Genomic DNA, 19,791 nt, shown 5'->3' on the forward strand with positions numbered 1-19,791 from the left:
GAAATAAACACAGGAATCAGTTTCAGTCAAGAAGGAGAAAAACTATTAACTACTGTCAAGAAGTAGGGTTAAGGTTTCCATCTCTGTTGAGGGCTGCTGGACTGTACTGTCAAGCTGACTAGAAGCACATTGTGCCCTGCAGAGACAGGCTACTTCTGAAGACAGTAATGAGAAAAATGAACTTTTTATATTTATTTACTCAAAAGATTTATGACGTTATGGTTGTATTAGGGAGTTATCATCCATTTTTTGACTGAAATAGATTGCAAATAGATTGTTTGACTCCCAAACACAATCTATTGCAGTTCTGTTTAAGCCTATCCACACAGTCAGCTTTATAGGCAAGAGAGGTGACATAGTAAATAGGAGCTACCACCAGTGCTCCATGGACTTCCTGCTCAGCTCCCAATGCACTTCAAAGCTCTGTGGCTGTCTGGTCTCCAGCTGTCTTACAAACAACCTCTTCACCCATGAAGCATGCTGTGGGTAGGGGCAGATGTTTCACAGGAACCCAGAACACATTGTGTTCCCAGGGTAAGTTCTTGCCTGACTTTACCTCCAGGGAACAGGAAGAGCCTGAGCTGGACTGTCCTCAGAGATGTTTGCAAACTGTTCTCAGAAACAATGGCTGATGATTCATCTGGCACTGTCATCAACGATCTCCAGGCCTGCCGTTTAACAGACCTTCCCAAAATAAAGAAAGGGCACCTTCCCAGACAGAATCATGTATTTTTTTAGTAGTGAATCTACAGAGGAGTAGCTTAGGCTTAAGAGTGCTTGTAATCAAGTGATTACATATGCTTGCCCGAGGTCAGACAGTAAGCGAGTTTAGCAGCTCTGGGGACCCTTGTTCCTGTCTTGTGCTCACATGACATGAGCACACTGACTCATCCATGTGTGGGGATATATAAATGCCTTCTTATAACGTGTTTTTGCAAGTTTTAGTAATAAAGCCAGATCTGTGAGGCTGCAATCCTTCTATGGCAACAGAACACTGTCATCACCAACATTTGACTTAAAAATAGTTTGAAAAAGGAACTCAGAGTTTTTGTTTGTTTGTTTGTTTGTTTGTTTTGTTTATGCTAGTAATGCAGAAGGTCACTGGTTTAATGTGTGCAACCTTTTAAAGTTATTTCTATGAGTAAACATTTGCTGGAAGATATCCTGTCTGGGTGATATCTTTTGAGAATGCCTGAAATTAAGCTACCTAAACAAACTTTGGTGAGAACAAGACAAGGCATGGGATGGCTTTTCTGGAAGTGTACATCATAGTACAATGACAGGCCAAGTGATATTACAATGTCTGAAAATTAAAGACCCCAGAGTAAGGAAGAGTGATGGTGTCTACCTTCTGCATTTGCTAGCAGTGAAAGGATAGTGATGACTGATGAAGACTAAGATATATTAATGAAGTAAGCTTGTACTCCTCATCAAGGATGTGAGTTGACAGAGGCTAGACATCATGCTAGCATCTCTGGGACTAAAATGTATCCAGGGATGAGAGCCTAGTAAGCACACAGTGAAGGCATCCACTAAAAACCAAACTTATGGATGTCTGCAACAGGAAATTAATGAAATTTTTACCTAAGGGATTTAGAACCATGCTAAAAAACCCCAAACAAACTTGTCTACTATAGCTCCCCAAAAAATCATGTGAGAAGAGGACTAAGTATTGGACTAAAAAGGTGAAACAAAGAGAAATGCAAATGAACAAAAAAACTTCAGCATGAGGCTAAAGGGGATCCTTGCAGTTTTTAAAATACCAATGGCTCTGTCAGAGGAAACTTCTATTTTTTCTTTACAAGCTTTTAACCAAAAGCTAGTTACCCTAATATTAAATAGGAACATTAAAGTCCTTGCAGCTCAGTTGATTTAACATCATTTTAGGCTAAAGCATATATTTTTTAGGCAGGGAACTTCAGCTTCAAAAACCCAAATCCATAAAAATCTTATTTTCTCTCTTTCTTATCTCCTTCTCTTACACATTAACTGATGAAGTCAGTTATAGGTGTTCACTTATGTTACCAAGAAAACACCAAAAGATATTTATACTGGTGCTTCAGGCAGGTGGGAGAAATGTGCTCTTTCTTGGGATGCATCAACTGACAAAAGCAAAAAGGACAAAGAAAATAAACCAATCATGAGAAAAAAACTATTGATAACAGAAGTCTCTGTTGCTGTGTCACCTTCCATGTCACATGAAAATACTTCTTCCAAAATTTGGAAGTATATTGTAAGAACATTCAGAAACATAGTGGATTTTTTCTTTCTCCTTTTCAAAGCAAAGCAAAGTTCCACCCTTGCTCTCTGTCTCTCTTTTTTTCTCCTCTCTCTTAAGGGGAAAAAAAAAATGTTTTGAGAATTTCATTTTTTCTATTCACTGCAGTCCTGGCCAAAGTAAAGCCCTCTTTTACATTGACGTCAAGATCTTTACTAAGATTAGGGTTTCATTTCTCTATTGCAGCAATTAGCTGGGGAATGTATAAAAGGCTTCAGGGAAGCAAGCTAGGACTCCAGAGGGGAGAGCACTTTGCACCATAGGCAGATAGCAAAGAGAGAGTGCGAGAGGAGGAAGGCAGGAATACAGAGACGCCGAGTAGGAGGGGGGGACGGGGGAGGCTGAGAGGGAAAGAGAGGGAGGGAAGCAGGGAGGAAGGAACAGAAAGTTTATGTACATAAACCTTTTTTTTTTTAAAGTATTGTTGCACCTAGTAGCTAGCTTTACTGACACAGAAATGAGAGGTCTGTTCAGAGCTTAAATATCCGAGAAACAATGGGATAGTGCAGGAAAGTTAACAATTAACAATCTCAGCTTAAATTTTGTAACTGCAGGGAACTGGAAAAACAGCTGCCTCTCTCTTCAGCAAAATCAGGTCTCCTGGTTAAGAGAAGAATTTTTGTTAACATCTAAATTTCTGAAAAATAAGCAGCTTGCAGTTGAATGAATACCGTGCAGTTATGGTTTTAACCAGCCTGCTCATACTTAACTATCTCTGCTTATTTTAAATAGAGCAGCTGTGAAAGGGGTAATGAGGCTTTTGAAATGCCTTTTGCTTTACTCTTTTAAATGAGGGTACAGAGCAATAAAGCCAGCTGAAGGTATCCGGCTGAGGAGAAGCAGCAAGGAAGATGGGTCTGCTAAGTGTGGATTTGTTGATCACGCTTCAGATCTTGCCGGTGTTTTTCTCCAATTGCCTCTTTCTCGCGCTCTATGACTCCGTGATTCTCCTGAAGCACATGGTTCTGTTCCTGAGCCGCTCCAAGTCTGGGCGCGGTGAGTGGCGGAGGATGCTGACCTCGGAGGGGCTGCGCTGCGTCTGGAACAGCTTCCTCCTGGATGCCTACAAGCAGGTGAGGAATGCCGGGGACGGGCACGGCGGGGCTGGGGCGCCTCGGCTGGGATCAGCATCCCGCTTGGCAGCGGGGAAGGCAAGGGAAGGCAAGGGAATGACTGGGGGGTGCAAGCTATCACCAAGCTCATGTAAAGTCTGATGGAGAAGTATAAGCTGAAAGGAGGGGTACTTGTAAATCGGGGTTAAGGATTTGTGAAATTCTGGAGCTGTTGAATGCCTGTGCTAACTCTCTGAGCAGCCTTGGTCATGTCACTTAGTTTAGGCGTGCCTCAGTTTCCCCAAGAGCATGAATAATAATCTTCATGTTTTTAAAGTATTTCAAGGTCTTCGTTTAAGAGTAATTGTAAAATACTCTAGGTGTTTTCACAGCTGTAGTTTATTATTGCCATGTGAGAGCCCCAGATATTATAAAAAGACTGCATCTTCAGATAGAGCTCTACATAGATAGATGTTAGCTGTGTAACTAGAGTTGTTTTACCTAGAGTAAAATATAGACATGAACCATTGTCATCACACTGGCATTTTCTATTACTCATATATTAACTTTTATATTGGAGAAGGTATCCAAGTAAAACTAGGCACCTTTTTTCTTCATGAAAGCAGTGACAGAGGGACATGTCAGAGATTAAAAATGAACTTGACTAGCTGTCGGACAGCTACCTGGTGATTTAAGTTAATAAAGCTAGTATCAGTTATGCAACATGTACTTTTTTTCCTTTTAAGATTTCTTACAAGCATTACCCAGTGGTACTGCCCAGGTCTCATGAGGTAGCTGGAATTCCCTTTTATAGATTGAAAAGGTGAACCCAAAACCATGAAATTTCTTGCACAGACCACCCAGTTAGTAAGTAGAACTGGATTCAGAGCTCTGTGGCTTTCAAAACAGCGCTTAGTCTGTTAATTTGTTGTCTTATTTAGACCATCTAATTTAACATACTCCATGTGATGTCCAAATGATACTCTTCTGAAATATTTCTTTTTGTATTGCTTTCCCCCCAATTTGCTTTCACACCTCTTCAATAGCCTTTGTATTTGCTCTTATCTAAAAATGTGAAGAGCTGGTGATGCTGGTGTTTGCTGGCTTTGTGATATGGAATACCATCTGCTTAGCCTGAAAGTCAAGCCATGGGGACATTAATTTTCAGTGTAAGACAAATATAAATAACTTAAGCTTTTGCCAAATGGGTCAACCTCTTACTGCAACCCAGGAATCATCCAGCTGGCTACCCAAATAAAATAATGCTGAATGAAGTCCACTATTCTCCTAGCCCTTCTAGTCTTTGTTTTTATTCTCTTCATAGACATTAAGTAAGTACATTTTACAGTGGCCTTGTTAAATGGGTCGCTGAACACAATTGTTCCCATTTTACAGGCAAGGCAAGGCAGGACAGTTAACACATGACTTGGTCAAGGCTCCAATGGAAGTTGGTAGCACAACTCTTCAACAGTCAAGTTTTGAGTTCCCATATTTGCAACCTGTATGTGGCCTGGGGTCTGGAGAATTTGTGAAGCTGTAGGAAACCTTATATCCATGAGATATTTTCAATCTCTTTTTGCTTAAATTACACACAATTATTTAAAATTAAGATATTGCATGCCTTTCTGTAGTCTCCAAAGTCATGCTTTGCCTTTCTTTCAGTATCATCATGCTAACCATGGGAGTGACAGGTACGGTGACTCTGCTATTTTTGGTGTTGGCAGTGAAACTCATACCTTGAACTTTGGTAATTTTATTCTCTCCCTTATCATGACTAAATCAGCTGGGTTGTTCAGGTCGATCAGGCCATAAGGTTCCAAGAATAAACTCTGTGCCTCAATGAACTCAGCAGAAAAATACATATAAACACAACCAAATTTTATCACCTTGTTCCAAAAAGAGAAAAAAGTCCATTCATGGCAACTATCCTTAAGAGAAAATGAATTACCAACAATTCACGGAAAGACTATTTTGCTTAATAAAATTATGGGCAATAGGGACAGAATATCATTGGAAACTCTTGATTGTCACAGAAACATAGTTAAGTATAAAAATCAAATTGTAAAGGGGACAAAGTAAACTGGGGAGCAATATTGGAAGAAGACTCATCACCTCCACAATAGATGAGAATCTTTTGCTGCTTCTGTAAGGAAGAAATAGGAAAAAAAGTCTCATCTGAAAGTTGTACTAGTAGATTTGAAAAAGATTTAAACATATCCTGCTTTGTAACATATTTTAAAAAGCATGAGAAAGAGTGAAATATATCAAAGAATGTCCTAAAAGGCAAATTTTTCCTTAAATCACCCTTTTCTAAGTCCTGAATAGAATTACCCTGTTGTGATATCTTACTCTGAGACAATAGGTGAGAAAATAAAATGTTATGGAATCAGGGTACTATACAGCATGGCAAAACACAGCTGATAACATACCCATGATGGCTTGTTGCTCCAATTTACCAGCTGAAGCCAGGTATTAGCAAATGACTTAAAAAGGTACTTAAACTCATTCCACTGAGCAGAATTTGTGAGGAAATCACCATTTTTCATGAAGAATAACAGAATTGCAGATGTCTGAGATAACCAGAGCCAGACTGCCAGTTAGCAGGACACTGGATCAAAGAAGCAACTGTGCTTGGTTTTACTGTGTTTTGTGTCACTTACACAGAAGTCTTCCAGAGTACATTTCATAATATTTTTCACAAAATTACTTTTACTCGTTGTAGAATTTCTATTCAAAGAAAAATTTATGGGAAGCTATTCCAGAAAAACACTGTAGGTAGACACTACATTCTGAATTAAGGTTAACTTATCACAAAAAAGTGCCTTTGCCTCAAAAGCATGCATTTTCCCAGAATTCTTTTTGTTTCAAGGCTATTGTGTAAAAGATATGATCTTGTAATGGTTAGAGTATATCTCAAAGAAGCTATTCTGATTTACTTTCTTATTGTCTAGAAAACCTTATTAATATCTCATCCAAATGTCAACTTTTTTTGGCTTTTTGTTGTTATTAAGTATTATTGCTCAAGATTTTTAGGTGAGGGCAATTATTTCATAGGCAAGATTACCTAGCAACAGTTGAAGATTTTAACATCATCAGTGGGAAAACAATGCAAAGTTTGTTGTATTGTATGTAGAGTATATTCATTGTTCTTTTCTATTGGAACATTCTGTATGACTGGTTTTCTCTGCATTTTAAAGTCCTACTGGAATCAAAATAATTGCTTTTTTGTTTCTTTTGATTTTTAATGTAAATGTTACTAATGAATAATATATTTCTTTTTACTTCCTTAGCTCTGAGTTCAATATCTGTCAGACTCAGTGTTGATATTGTCTACACTGCACCAGCTTTGTGATTTATAGACCATCCTCCTATTATTTTCCAAGAGGCAAGTGTGTCTTACATTACAAGGGAGTCTTTAGGACCAAACTAATCAGCATAATAGAGATAAACAGAGGTTGTAGTCAAGTTAGATTAACTTTCTGTAATTGAAAGAGTGCAAATGTTTTAAGTATTATTTTATATATGTATGTGTGTGTAGGTATTTACAATTTTATATGTTTGCCTGTATGAAGACCTATATACACCTCTTTGTCTCTATATATGTACATACACATATGTATAAAGAGGTAAAAGTACACATATGTAAGTATACATTTCCAGGAGTCAGTCCCTCTCATTTCTCCCTATGTGAATACACATATATATGTGTGTATGTACACATTCATACAGATATGAATGCAGTCACAGCTATTGATGACAGAGAAAAACCAAGACTTTTTGGGAGGGTGTTAGTGTAACCATGATTTACATAGGCCGTTTCTACAAACGCCAGGGAGGTATTTGTTCCAGCTTAAAGCATGTATACTGAATGTATCACACATCTGCAAAAATCCAAAGAAAAAGCTGGAGAAGTTTTGAAAAAAAAATTATTTAAAAGCTTTTTTTTACCTGCTAAGTTCTGTGCTTTATTTAGTAGTGGGGATGAATCTGTTTTCTAAGATACCAAAGGTGAGAAATTGTTATCTTAAAGTACTTTTATAATAGGTTAAGAAGTGTTCATACACATTAGAGATGTGAGAGTGGTGAGTCCTTCTGCTGGAAGCTTTTCCAGTGCCAGATATGAGCTCTGTGTTTCAGCAAGGCAGAGCTATCATTCATGGTCTCCAGTAGAAGACTTTAATGTTATCCTTGAGGAAATCATCCCTCTTCTCCACCTCAGTGTAGGGTAGCTGTAGGGAAGACCTGAGTGGCGTCTCCCTGCAGCAGCCCAGTATTTAGGAATGCTGTGGTGTACTTATGGGGGCAACGTGCACATGTGCACACGCACAGAGATGTGTGTAGTGTGTGTCATGGGCCTCAGAGGGATGCTGGTATCTCAGTGATGGATGGTGGTGGGTGTGTGTGTACTTGTACAGCTTTTTACAGTCTCTAGAATGGGCCAGCAGCAAGCTCTGGCATGACGGTCCCAGCACAGGGGAACGGCTGGCACAGGATCCCAGGCTCATGGCATTGACCCAGCTCTGGATGTAGCAGCAAGTAGAGAGGTTCAGTAAACACCCAGTGAGATTTTCCTGGGTTTTCACACAGGCAGTTCAATTACCTTTGGCTGATTTTTCCTGCCTGGTAGGTAGATGATCTAAAATAAATCAGAATGCAAAGCAAAACAGTCCCAAACCTTGCACATTAAATGCATGCTGAGCAACATCATCACAAAGAAATATGTGAAAGTAATATAAAAGCATGGTCCTCTACCTGCTCTTTGGCTGTCCAGCAACTCTTTGCTTTTTGGGGAAATGTTTTAAAGGTTTAAACAAAGACACAATGTTCATACTTACTAATTGTATTTATTTTGTCTTGCAAGGTAAGGAAGTCTCTCTCCCTGCATTTGACAGTGATAAAGGGAATCTGTGAAAGAAAGTCTGTTGTATAATTTCAGGGTTTAGAACTAGACATTGTGTGGTATTAAAAATATTTTATTGGTTTTACAAAGTTCAACTTTAGCAGAATTGTTTTCATTGACATTTGCAAATGAAAACAATCTTGAAAGAAATGAGAAAAACAAAACTGAACCAAACCACAGTTAAAATTTCTCCTGCAAAGTTGGGAATGTAAATTCAACCGGATTTGGTCTTGAAATTGTAATTATTATTAAAAGTTTCTCATTATTACTAATATATAATCATGTTTGTTGTAGTTGTGTGTGAGGACCAACCTAGGCCAGGGACCCATTGTACTAGGCAGTGTCCCAACAAGAGGAGCAGACAGCTGGTCCCACGGAACTTAAGAGTTCAAATATTCAAAACAGACAAAGAGTAGGAAAAGGAATATGAGGACTTTTATCCCACATGGGCTCTTATCCCATGTCATTTTCAGATCTAAATTCAGTTCTTCCACATCTCTTTGCACTGTTCCATTCTCAAACTTATGTGTGAAAAAATGACTGTAAGGAGTGCTAGCCTTGTTGTCAAAGCTCTGTGAAAACCCCCTTTTGCTGTGATAGACACAAAAAAACAGCTAGTGGGCACTATTCAAGAAGAGGATCATACACGGTTTTTGAGTGCTGGCTCTACCTCTCTGTCAAAACCACCACTGCATATTCATACTCATAAAGCTGAGTAAACAAAAAAAAGGTAAAAAAAACTATAATCCAAATTAATATCAAGTTCCCTTCACGTGCTGAGTAACAAACTCTGGTGAAGGCCTCTGTCGTGAAGTTAGATCCCTGTGGCCACGGTGTAGTTGGCCATGGTCTCATCTTGAGGGAAACATAAAGCCCTTAAGAAGCTTGCTCTTGGCTCCTCAATCACAGCAACTAAAATTAACTGTAAGAGCACTAGGCAAAAGGCTCCTTTATGCTTTCCTTGCACCATGCATACTCATTTGTGGGACTGGTGGCTTTTAAATGGAGAGAGCAGCATTTGACTAGTTATTTTTATCTGGACTGTGCCTGGTTTGTTTGCCTCCCACTTCTCTTCGTCAGCTCCACATACCTGATCCTAAATGAAAGACTCTGGGAAAGCCTGAGCCATTTCTAGTCTCTACTCTCCAATTCCAGTAATTCAAGTTGCCACATTCCCAAGACAAATGAAGAACTTCTGCACCCTTACTCTACTCCAGACAAGGGTCTTCTATGATTTTGTCAACTGCACAACTCTGGGTCATGAAATAAGGAAAACAAAACTAATAGTTTGTAGAATTTGCCAACCAAAGTCAAATTATGATTTGGATGAAGCTATACCTAGCTGAATGGGATCAAATCAAAGCAGAGAATTAAATAAAAAATGCTAAAGGCTGCAGGGATTTAGTTCATTACCAATCACTATACTCTGGTCCCAAACACAACATGTCCATATTCAAATGACTAATATCATAAACTGTTAATTGTCTGGCAGAACCTATTTTTTTTAGGGGGTTGACACAACCTGATGAGTCTGCCAAACTGTATGAAAATCCCTGATATAGGGAATTTAAACTGTGTTCTGGTGCACAGGATCCCAGGAAGGTTATGCTGAAGTTGATAAAAGCAAAACAGGTGAAAAGAAAAGGCAAATGAGGAGACAATGTTTTGTCTGTGGACCTTTACCTAGTTCTTATGGAAAATGTCCTACAAATTTAGCAGTATGTGCTATTTCTAGCCTGCAGTTTATGAATAGGGCTTTCTCTCCTGCTCCTAAGTCTCCTTCATTTTGCAGGCTGTGTGCTAAAACATCAGCAATCTTGCTCCCTTTTCACTTTGCACGCAGACTGAGAACAGGCTGTCAGACAAACACAAAATTCTCACAAATGATGCAAGTCACTGCTTTGGTGTAGCTGCCTGCCCCTGCTGATGGCAGGGCTGGCTCGGGCAGATTTGGTTGGCCTACCTTGCGTGTCCCAAGCAGGCTGAGTGGGAGGGGATGCCTGCGTGCTGCTCAGTTGCTGCCTCACTCAGAAGGCTGGCACCAAATGGTCAAATATTCATGCACAAAAGTACATGATTATGGAAATGCTGGATTGCGTGTGAGGGGAATTCTGCTAGTTTGTTTCTCAGAATTTATATTTTGCCTGCCTTTGTGTAGGATTTCAAAAGCAGTTTGGCTGAATACATGAGTGTTTTTGTTTGTTTTCTCATTGCGTTGATTTTCTTTTCCAAGAGCTATTTTTTCTTTCAATAAATAACAACAAAGAAGATGGCCAAGGCCTACAATGCAGATGATCAGCAAGGATGATATTGTCATCCTGTGTCAATTGGTTCAGAGTCTGGTGAAATAAACAGTCCCTTGGGAACGTCAGTGCTTCATCAAGACCAATTAGTGGATCTGCCGCTGCTGCTTATGTGTAAGCATTAACGACTGGGCAGGGCTGCTTTTTGGAGTGCCTGACACTGGCATGGAACAAGGCACCGACCTAATTACTTCTCTACAAGAGCAGAAAATGCCTCATGAATGCCTGCTTGGCAAGGATGTCTCATTAAGGGGAAAAACCCAACACAAGCACTCCTAGAAGCAAAAATTAAAATTATAGGTAACCTGCGGCCATGAGACTTCCTTCATGGCTGTGGGAAATGAAGAGAAACTGCTGTAAGGTGATGTATAGATGGATAAAGGCTTCTTTGTACTTTATTTCCTAACTCCATCTATTTTTATAGTCCATAAGGAGAGGCAGAATGCAAACTTGCATTGTTGAAGAACAGAAAATACATTGCTATCTTTGGTATCAATATTAAATAGGGCTTGAAGGGCATTCCCATATTGGTGTCTGTTGGAAGTTGTTTTATTAGTCTGTTTCTTCAGGGTTTGCAAACTGGCCTAGGAAATTAAAGGGTTTGGTAGACCTGAGTGAGGAATTGGTAATGAGGAGCTTATGATATATAGCCTCTCTTTCCTGCTTAAAACGATCAAGAAGCAAACTGTGGTTTCCCAGTTCAAGAGTAGTGGCTAGATATTTTCAGTCATGATATTTTGTTAAAATAAAACCTGAGGAGTAAGTAGAAACAACGGCTCAGATGTTTCTTTGGTCCTAAGCAGCTCTGTTCCTTCCTGACTTATAGGTGCTTCTTCTTCTCTTTAGTTTTCTTCTCTTTTGAAGAGTGAGAGTGAATATAAGAAATTAAGTGTGTTGTTTAATTGTGATTTGTGAGAAAAATTACATGTCATTCCTTCTTTTCTTTGACTGGATGAGAAAACACTCTTAAATACTGAGGCCCACTATTCACCAGGGGTTTGGGTGAAGCACAAATACTTACATGTCAGGCTTTGCCCAAAAGGCACATTTTCAGCAAGCTATATCTGAAAAAGTGTGTGTGGTAGTTTAGGAACAGTTAAGCTTTCTAGGTGAAGAGGGATCTAGTGTTTGTGTAGATATGCATGGGTTGTGTTTCTTGAGATGTCCCTTCTTTTGGTAGTCACCAATTTATCACAAATTGCTGAATTGTTTAGTTGGCCTCTGGATTGAATGCAGCTCTCAGGGTGATCATATGGATGCCACATGATCTTGACCTGATTATTTCTTTGTTCAAGTGCAGCCTTTTACCTTACTCCTGCTTTATCTAGCTTACATCGCAGAATGGCAAAGAGAAATGATCAACAGTTGAACAGAAGACTACATGCTAAGCTGCAGGTAGCCTTAAATGCTGTAAGATGCTTAATGCTACTTCTTAGATGCAAGAGCCTGAGTCTCTGAGCCTGCCTCTCCAGACAGATCATTTCTTCTCAAAAACTGGGATATAGTTATTTTCTTTCTTTGAGTTCAGTGGATAGTACCTCACACATCAGCTCCTAAACTCAGCTGTTTCAAGCTGTTTTCAAAGGCGAAGCACAAAGCTTTTTTTAAACTATTACCAGTGCTCTAGCAGAGAGCAATGCTGCAGGTGGAGGTCTACAGGGATGGGGCCAAAAGGGGCTTTGCTTTTCCAGAGCATCCTTGTTTCTCTTGACTGTGCTGCAGCTGCATATCCTCTGCTTCCAGTGGCATGATCACCACATACTTGGCCTGGTGGGATCTGTGGGTCTCAGGCCACCTTTTCTTCTGTGGTTCTCTTCCTTGCTCATCTCTGAGTGAGAATGGTGGCATGGTTGTTTCAATTTACCCCATCAAAAAGAGTCAAAATAATGCTCCTAATTATGTGCCAACACGCTGTGAGACATTTTCATATAGCTATAAAGTCTGGAAGCATTAATGGCTGTGCCTTACAAACTTTTCTTTGATTAGACTCTTGCTTCTGTTGTTATTCTGATGAAATAGTGCAGAGCCATGACCAACTGCAGTTTTGTTCAAGATAGTAAGGTTTCTGAGGGAGAAATGGAGGATCCAGTATCAGCAATCTACTTGTCTTTGGATCTATGTTCAGCAGCAACTTCATGAGTTCAGTATTCAGCTGTTCACTCAGCTTCTTACTGCATCTGATACCCTAAAATGCAATGTAAAATAGAAGTGCACCAAAAATCAGTTATTTATTCAGTCTTAACACAGTTCTCATCCATAGACTTTAATTGCAGTGTAGCTTCAGAAAGAAATGCATAAAATGTTAAAGACTTTGGCCCTGTGTGTTTCCTTCAAAGCAACAATTCTGAACTTAATCAAATAATCAGTGGACAGAGAAAGAAAGAGTCAGGAAAATACAAAAGGATAATTGCAGTGCTGTACTAGAGGCTGATGTTAAAGACAGAAACATAGGAATTTCTGAGGCAGAGCTCATTAAAAATTAATTGTGTTATGCAATAATTTTTTGTGGTTGTATAGTAGTTATCAGCTAAGGATCTTGGAGACCTCTGCAGGCTCCACCTTATTCTGTGATTCCCTCCTGTGAGTTACTCTTATTTCTGTCTTTTGTTCTATAGACATGCAAACAGAAATGGTCAGGCAAAATGACCTTTCCACCACTGCCTGTTGGGTCTGAGTTAGATCTGAAGTTGGAGCTGAGAACAGTTAATTTTCACCTCATCCTACTTCAGCCATGATATAAACTTTCCCCTTTTCCTGCTGTTTTTTCCCCCCCAATCATCTTGTACAGAAACATTGCAGTAGAAGGAAATGTTTCACTCAGTCACTGATAAAATTACTGCAAAGGGGTTAGAAGAAATTTTAGAGAGCACAATCTTGAATGATTCACTGTCAAAGCAGTGTATGTATTAAGTGGGCATTTGCAGAGATCTCTTGTGTTTGATACTCTTGAGTATTTTCATTGGTGGACTGCAGGATGAAAGAGAATACACTAAGCTGCAAATCTCTCAAAACTGAGAGGCACTGTGTGCATTGTGAAAATCAGGAATATAACACAGAATGATTTTTGAGAATTGGAAAAATGGCTTGAACTGCAGGTTGTGGGCTGAAAAGGGACCTAGGCTTTATAACACCTTACTAGCTAATCTCTAATCAACAGGCTGCTGTTTTTCTAAAACAATCATGGTGTCTCTTAAAAAGCAAACATCTAAAATATATAAACAGGTGTAGTCTGTGAGCTACTTCATTGTACAAAGTAGTTGTTTGATTATACTGAAATTTAGTGAAAACACTATTGAAGTTTTGAGTAGTGAACTTCGAGGATGATGTGAACCAAGTGGAGAGAACTCATGGAAAATGCCAGTGGAAAAACCCCCATGTGTCGCAGAGGAAAGTTAGAAGAAATTTGAGGTTGTCTGTCTGAAAGCAAATACAAGTCTCCAAACACATAAGGGTGGACAGGACCAAGTATGTAGTGGACAGGACAGACCTCTTATCAATTTTCTAACTTTAATGAAGTAGCATATTTGTCAGAAATGCTGCATTTTCCTGAACTGTGAGTGCAGGTGGACAAGATGACTGTTTTGGAGCTGCTGCTTTTGATGATTTGCTCTGCCCCCATGTGACTCATTAGGTGTACTCTGAACAGGTGACTGTTTGAAGAAAGTATTCATAAGGATACTGCACAAGCAAGTCACACTAACTTGCCATGTTTTAATTTGTTCTGCCATCAGGTCAAACTGGGAGGTGAAGCCCCAAACTCCAGTGTAATCCACATAGCCAAGGGCAGTGATGACAGCAGTGGCAGCTGGAAGAATGTCGGTGGCAAGTGTGGAACCAAATGCCACCTTCTGGATTTTGCCAACTCAGAGCGGCCACTGGTCGTCAACTTTGGCTCAGCTACCTGACCCCCGTTCACAAGCCAGCTGTCAGCCTTCAGCAAGCTGGTGGAGGAGTTCTCTGGTGTGGCTGACTTTCTGTTGGTCTACATCGATGAAGCTCACCCATCAGATGGCTGGGCTGCGCCTGGAATCTCCCCCTCTTCATTCGAAGTTAAGAAACACAAAAGCCAGGAAGAGAGATGTGCAGCTGCTCACCAGCTCCTTGAGCACTTTTCCTTGCCACCTCAGTGCCAAGTGGTGGCTGACTGCATGGACAACAATGCCAATGTGGCCTACGGGGTTTCATTTGAGCGAGTATGCATTGTGCAGAGACAAAAAATTGCCTACCTGGGGGGCAAAGGCCCCTTTTTCTACAACCTTCAAGAGGTCCGGCTTTGGCTGGAGCAAAATTTCAGCAAAAGATGAAATCCTTTCTCCACAGGAGTTAGGTCAACTGATGTGTCCCTTTAAGGTGATGCAAAAGGGAAAAAAAAGAAAACATATGCTAGTTTGAAAAAAATCATTCAGATGATTGCAGGAGAACACATTTGATAACAATGTCAAGTGAATGTTAACTAGGAAAAGAAAATAAAAGAAAAATCTAGCTCCACAGAAACATTGTCAAGTGAAAAAAAATTGCACTCCTGCTCTTGCTATGGGACAGAAGAGGTGAACAGGCTTCTCCAAAAAGGTGCTGCTGGTAAGCAGGTAGGGTGGTTAGGTAAGACCTGTTTCCCAGAAGCCCCAGTCCTGGGGTGAGGCACAGAAAGCGTTTCTGCTTGGAAGGCAGTCCATGGAAAGGCAATGCTGTACATTTCATCAGAAACACTTCTTTACTCCCTGTGGCCAATGCAAGGAACCGGAGAGGAGCAGGGGTTTTGCAATTGCTTTGCATACAAATGCAGCGCAGTGTGGCGATTTTCCTATCTTGGTAGAACATTTATGGGTCAGAGACTGCAGGAACCACATGCAGACTGGCACAGGCAGACTGGCTGCTCAGAGCAAGATGAACCTTTGTCTGCTGGTATTTGTACTCTCTGTGGACACCTCTGCATAGCATATTAACTATGTAATGCTACCTTACATGTTTGTAACCAGTGTGCAGGCCTGTGCCTGCTGAGAAAGGTGTTAAAATCTATGGAGTTGGACCAAAAAAGACAAAGGTGATCAAATAAGCCCATTACCATCTGAAAACTGAAATACCTGGAGTATTTATAACACAATATTGAGAATCATCTAGAGCATGCATCATGAGACAAAACTCAGCTGATGCCAACCAAACCCTTGGTTCTGAGAGCTGACAACACACATTTATCAATGTTCTCTGGTTCTCATCTCTGTTTCTTTACCCACCTCCACCTCTTTCTGTCTAGCAATAGAATTAAAGGTAATTTCATTTTTAGCTTTAAAAAAATAACTTATTTCTCTCTCTTTTTTTTTTTTTTAATGTGACCTTGCAGGTATATTTTGGGGATGGGAGAACTTATGCACAATTTTACCTCATTGAAATGGAAACCTATCCAGTCATTTACCCTGTTAAATGTAGTCATGCTGCCTTTTACTGTCTTAGATACCTGAACCTTGTTTATATCTATGTTAATCTGAAACTTAAGTTGTTTGCAGCCTTAGAATTGATTGGCTGCAGTTCTGCTACTGGATGAGCTGATAGTCTGTTTTGCTCATGTTCTTGAAAACCTTCCCAGAAGACAAACAGGAAGGACAAATAGTTTGAATTAATGTAAGTGTTAAAGATGGCAGAATTTTCATATGAATGAGTATGAGGAATGGATTGTTATGTTGAAAGAGATACTGTGAACTTAGAGTACACATTAAGTTAGGTATTTCTAAAACAAAAATTATTTAATCAAGCCTGATGAAGAGACATATTTACAATGAGCTAACCTATTAGAACTGATAAATGAAAACCCATATGGAGATGGACTATCCAAGTTTTCTCTCGTCTTTGGCAGAAACATGAAACAGATAAACAGAATAAGTGGCAAAAATCAAATTAGTTCTTAATTTCTCATCCTGCCCATCATCAGGAATATGATGTGTTGATGCTGATATAGGAAAGAATGGAAAATACATAAGTGTTTTAATTTTCACAATGCTCATTAATATTGTGTATTTCCTCTAGCTTGGCTGTTGGTCAACTTAGCCAATGTAGGAGGAATTCAGAAATGTGTTTTCAAGCACAGATCTGAAATAATGACAGTAACATGGGTAATTTCTCCCATACTCAGGTTCATGCTTCCCATTCTTCTCACATTTTCCTCCATATTGTTAGACACAGATACACATGCACTTACACAGCTGGTAATGTGCATTGGAGAAGGGTGTAAAGCATAGCTGTCAAATCTCCTAGTGAGCCCCACTTCCCAGAAGGCCTGTGTCTCTGTGTGTGTGCATTTATATATGCAGCCACATGTATATAATACATTTTTATGTATGTGTATATATATGTGTGCACATATAAATGGTGTCTAAGACCACTAATAATCATTATCCTGTCCTACCATTCATTAATGTTACTGTAAATCATTGCTCAATGCAGAAGATTGTTACAGATCTTCATGACTAACTGGGATATATAACTGAATTTTAAAAACCTGTTATCATAGAAACAGTAACATAGCCAAACTACATGGTTTATTTAATCCAGTGTCCTACCTCTGACTGTATCAGATGCTTCAGGGGAAGGTGCAATAATTTTTAACTTAGAGAATTTTTATTAGCTTCAGCCCATATTTTTTTGCCTCATCTGAAGTGACTGTTGATGTCTCATCATCCCTCATGAGAGGCTGATTCTGGGTATTAAGATTTAAATATTTTGTGAGGTGGGGATTACTAAAATTAAAAAAAACATCCCTTGTAAGTTCAAAGAAAACCAAATGAAAACAGATTTTTTTTCTTTCATATTTAAATAGGCTGTTTTTCAATGTCATTCTCATCTCTTGCTGTTATATGCTAAACCACTAAACATAAGCGATCCCAATTTTTCTTCTGTACATCGGTCATATATAATCTATATAGAAATTTGCATACCTTTTGTTTGTTTAAGACAAACAATAACTCATGTTCTTACACAGATTCATACTCTTTCCTTGTCTCTGAATCTCTTCTGTTTTTGCTACACTGTCCTTTTACTCGGGTGAGTAAAGATGTAGACATTAATCCAAGTGAAAAATCTGTATTTCAATACCCAGCACAGCATCTTTTCCTTATTATATCCTATTCTTCAGTCAGCTGAACTTTTTAAATGCACAGCAACTCCATAGCCTTTGTAAAACTTAAACTAGTAAGTCTTTTCTTCTTTTCCTCATTATACTGTTGAAATCTGAACTGTTTATATGGGAAGTGCTAGCCAAATGTTTAACACAGCTGTTGAAACATACCTTTAGTTCAGAGGAAAGAGTCGGAATTAGTAATTCAGTTTGTTAATACCCATTTGCATATCTAAAGTTACAATTATTTTTCAAGTCCATTCTCTCCTTTTTCCATGACTTTGTTTTGTAATTCATAGATGCCTCTTCATCACATAGTATACAGGAATTACAGGAATTATAAAATTGGCTCCTGTAAATGGGAAAACCACATTGATTTTCCACAAATAAAAATACACAATAACTTCATCTTTTTTTGGCAACATGTATGACTGTCCTGCCTAAAATTTAAAGATATTCCAGCCTCACTTTTTATCAAGACAGAAATACATTTTGCAAAATCTTGGGTTTCCCCAGAAACTTCTGGTCAGAAAGCAGGGCTTTCTTCAAAGTGAAACGGGCATAAAGGAAAAAAAATGGAAAAGTATTTTCTAGGAGGCTGACAAAAACATGCCTTTTTTTCTTTTTTTTTTTACAAAATTAAAACATTTTATTGAAAAGGTTTTAAACGAAATGTCATCCCCAGCTGATAATAAAAGTGGCCATATCTCACATACCCAAAATTATTGTAACAGCTATTTCGGGTCAAGGTAGAGATTTTACTTCTTTGCTAGCCTTGTCTAGTCTGCTGTGAGACTGGATTTGCTTCTGTCTCATTCTCACTGCATCAGGGCACTATACCATATCACTTGAGCTGCTCCAGTGTGACATACATGTTGAGCAACAGCTCTGAAAGCATTCTGGAAGGCTACTGTATATAATAGGGACCCCAATACTGTGTCTCAACATTAGTATGGGAAACTTCCAGTATTTTTCATTTTGAGTAATGTAAAGCAATTCTGGGCTATCATTCTACATTGTTCTGTGCTTAGCATCTGTATTTAGCACTGTATAAAAGGAATGTAAAACATTTTGTGCAGATGAGGAACTATAGCATTTTGCTCTTTCCTTGTGTAGACAATGACATAAATTTAAGGCAGCAGGAAAACGTGCCCCATGTCTATTAAAAATAAGAAAATATATATGAAATATGTTGTTGAACATCTGTCTGAACACTCTGAAAAACAAAATGCAGTGATTTTTAAGAAGGTGATGGTGGGGAAACCTACAACACTTCTCAAAAAGGTATTTGTGCTATGCATCCAGGTGTGTGTGGAGGGAAGTTATGTTTCTGCATGTGTAAAATTGGCTTTTCTGGGATGTGGAGTATAGATTTAGGAGTTTTTAAGACTTTCATTCAGTACTATAACCAAAGCAATAAGAGGAGTCAGGTAGGGAATATTGGCCAGTTTTGTATAACTCGACACCATGTCTGTGACAAATCCATAATCAGTTGGGCCTAACTTGGAGTCTTCAGTGAAGAGGGATTGGGGTGAGACAGGGGAGGCTTGTGTGCTCATGAAGATGGCTAACAAAAGAGTGATTAACTCAGTTAGCTTTCAGATGCCCTCACACTGGCTTTGCCCTGTGCACCTCAGTGTGGCTGTATTTGAAAGAGGAGTCTCTTTGGGTCTGTCAATAAGATTGCCGTGGTGTAGGTGCCTGTGTGTACTATGTGTGTGTCATTGTTTAAATGTCAAAAATACACTGCAGGAGAGCCAGCAAAATTTTGTTACAATATGGTGCTCCATGAAATGTGCTTTCTAGATTTGTTTTTCTTGTATTATAATAAATGATAATGGAAAATATACCTCTTCTGTGTTTTATTCTGATTGCTAATACACAGTGGAATCTTGACATTTGACCAAGGAAATTTAGACCTGTTTAATACAAAAGGTTGTGCCACCCTGATTAGATCTTAAGCAATGCAAGCAAAGTTCCTTATAAGTGGTGGACCTAATTTACTATCTGACTACTCTCAGCTTTTAAGAAAGGTAGAGGGGATGGAAACAGAGAACTGCAAGGACAGTAGTTGAGTATGCACAGAATTGCAGTGTTAAAAAAAAAGTGCTTGAAGAAAGCATGCCAATCTGTATACAGCACATGAAACCTAG

The 19,791-nt window shown here is 39.1% G+C and overlaps 1 protein-coding gene across 2 annotated transcripts; it reads left to right on the top strand.

Annotated features, from left to right (window-relative positions):
- Nucleotides 1–2,118: 2,118 nt before the first annotated feature.
- DIO2 (iodothyronine deiodinase 2) lies at nucleotides 2,119–19,487 on the top strand. 2 transcript variants are annotated; one of them, XM_071426691.1, is made up of 2 exons: nucleotides 2,119–3,351; nucleotides 14,265–14,914. In XM_071426691.1, exons 1-2 carry the CDS (start codon nucleotides 3,130–3,132, stop codon nucleotides 14,835–14,837), a joined length of 795 nt encoding a protein of 264 aa, XP_071282792.1. In that variant the 5' UTR covers nucleotides 2,119–3,129; the 3' UTR covers nucleotides 14,838–14,914. The 2 variants fall into 2 exon arrangements, with proteins under 2 accessions (XP_071282792.1, XP_071282791.1); XM_071426690.1 differs by having other exon boundaries at nucleotides 2,126–3,351; nucleotides 14,265–19,487.
- Nucleotides 19,488–19,791: the final 304 nt, after the last annotated feature.

The sequence above is a fragment of the Agelaius tricolor genome, unplaced genomic scaffold (genome assembly GCF_023055355.1).
Source record: "Agelaius tricolor isolate 1412-34295 unplaced genomic scaffold, bAgeTri1.0.p SCAF_5, whole genome shotgun sequence".
NCBI classification, from domain to species: Eukaryota; Metazoa; Chordata; class Aves; order Passeriformes; family Icteridae; genus Agelaius; species Agelaius tricolor.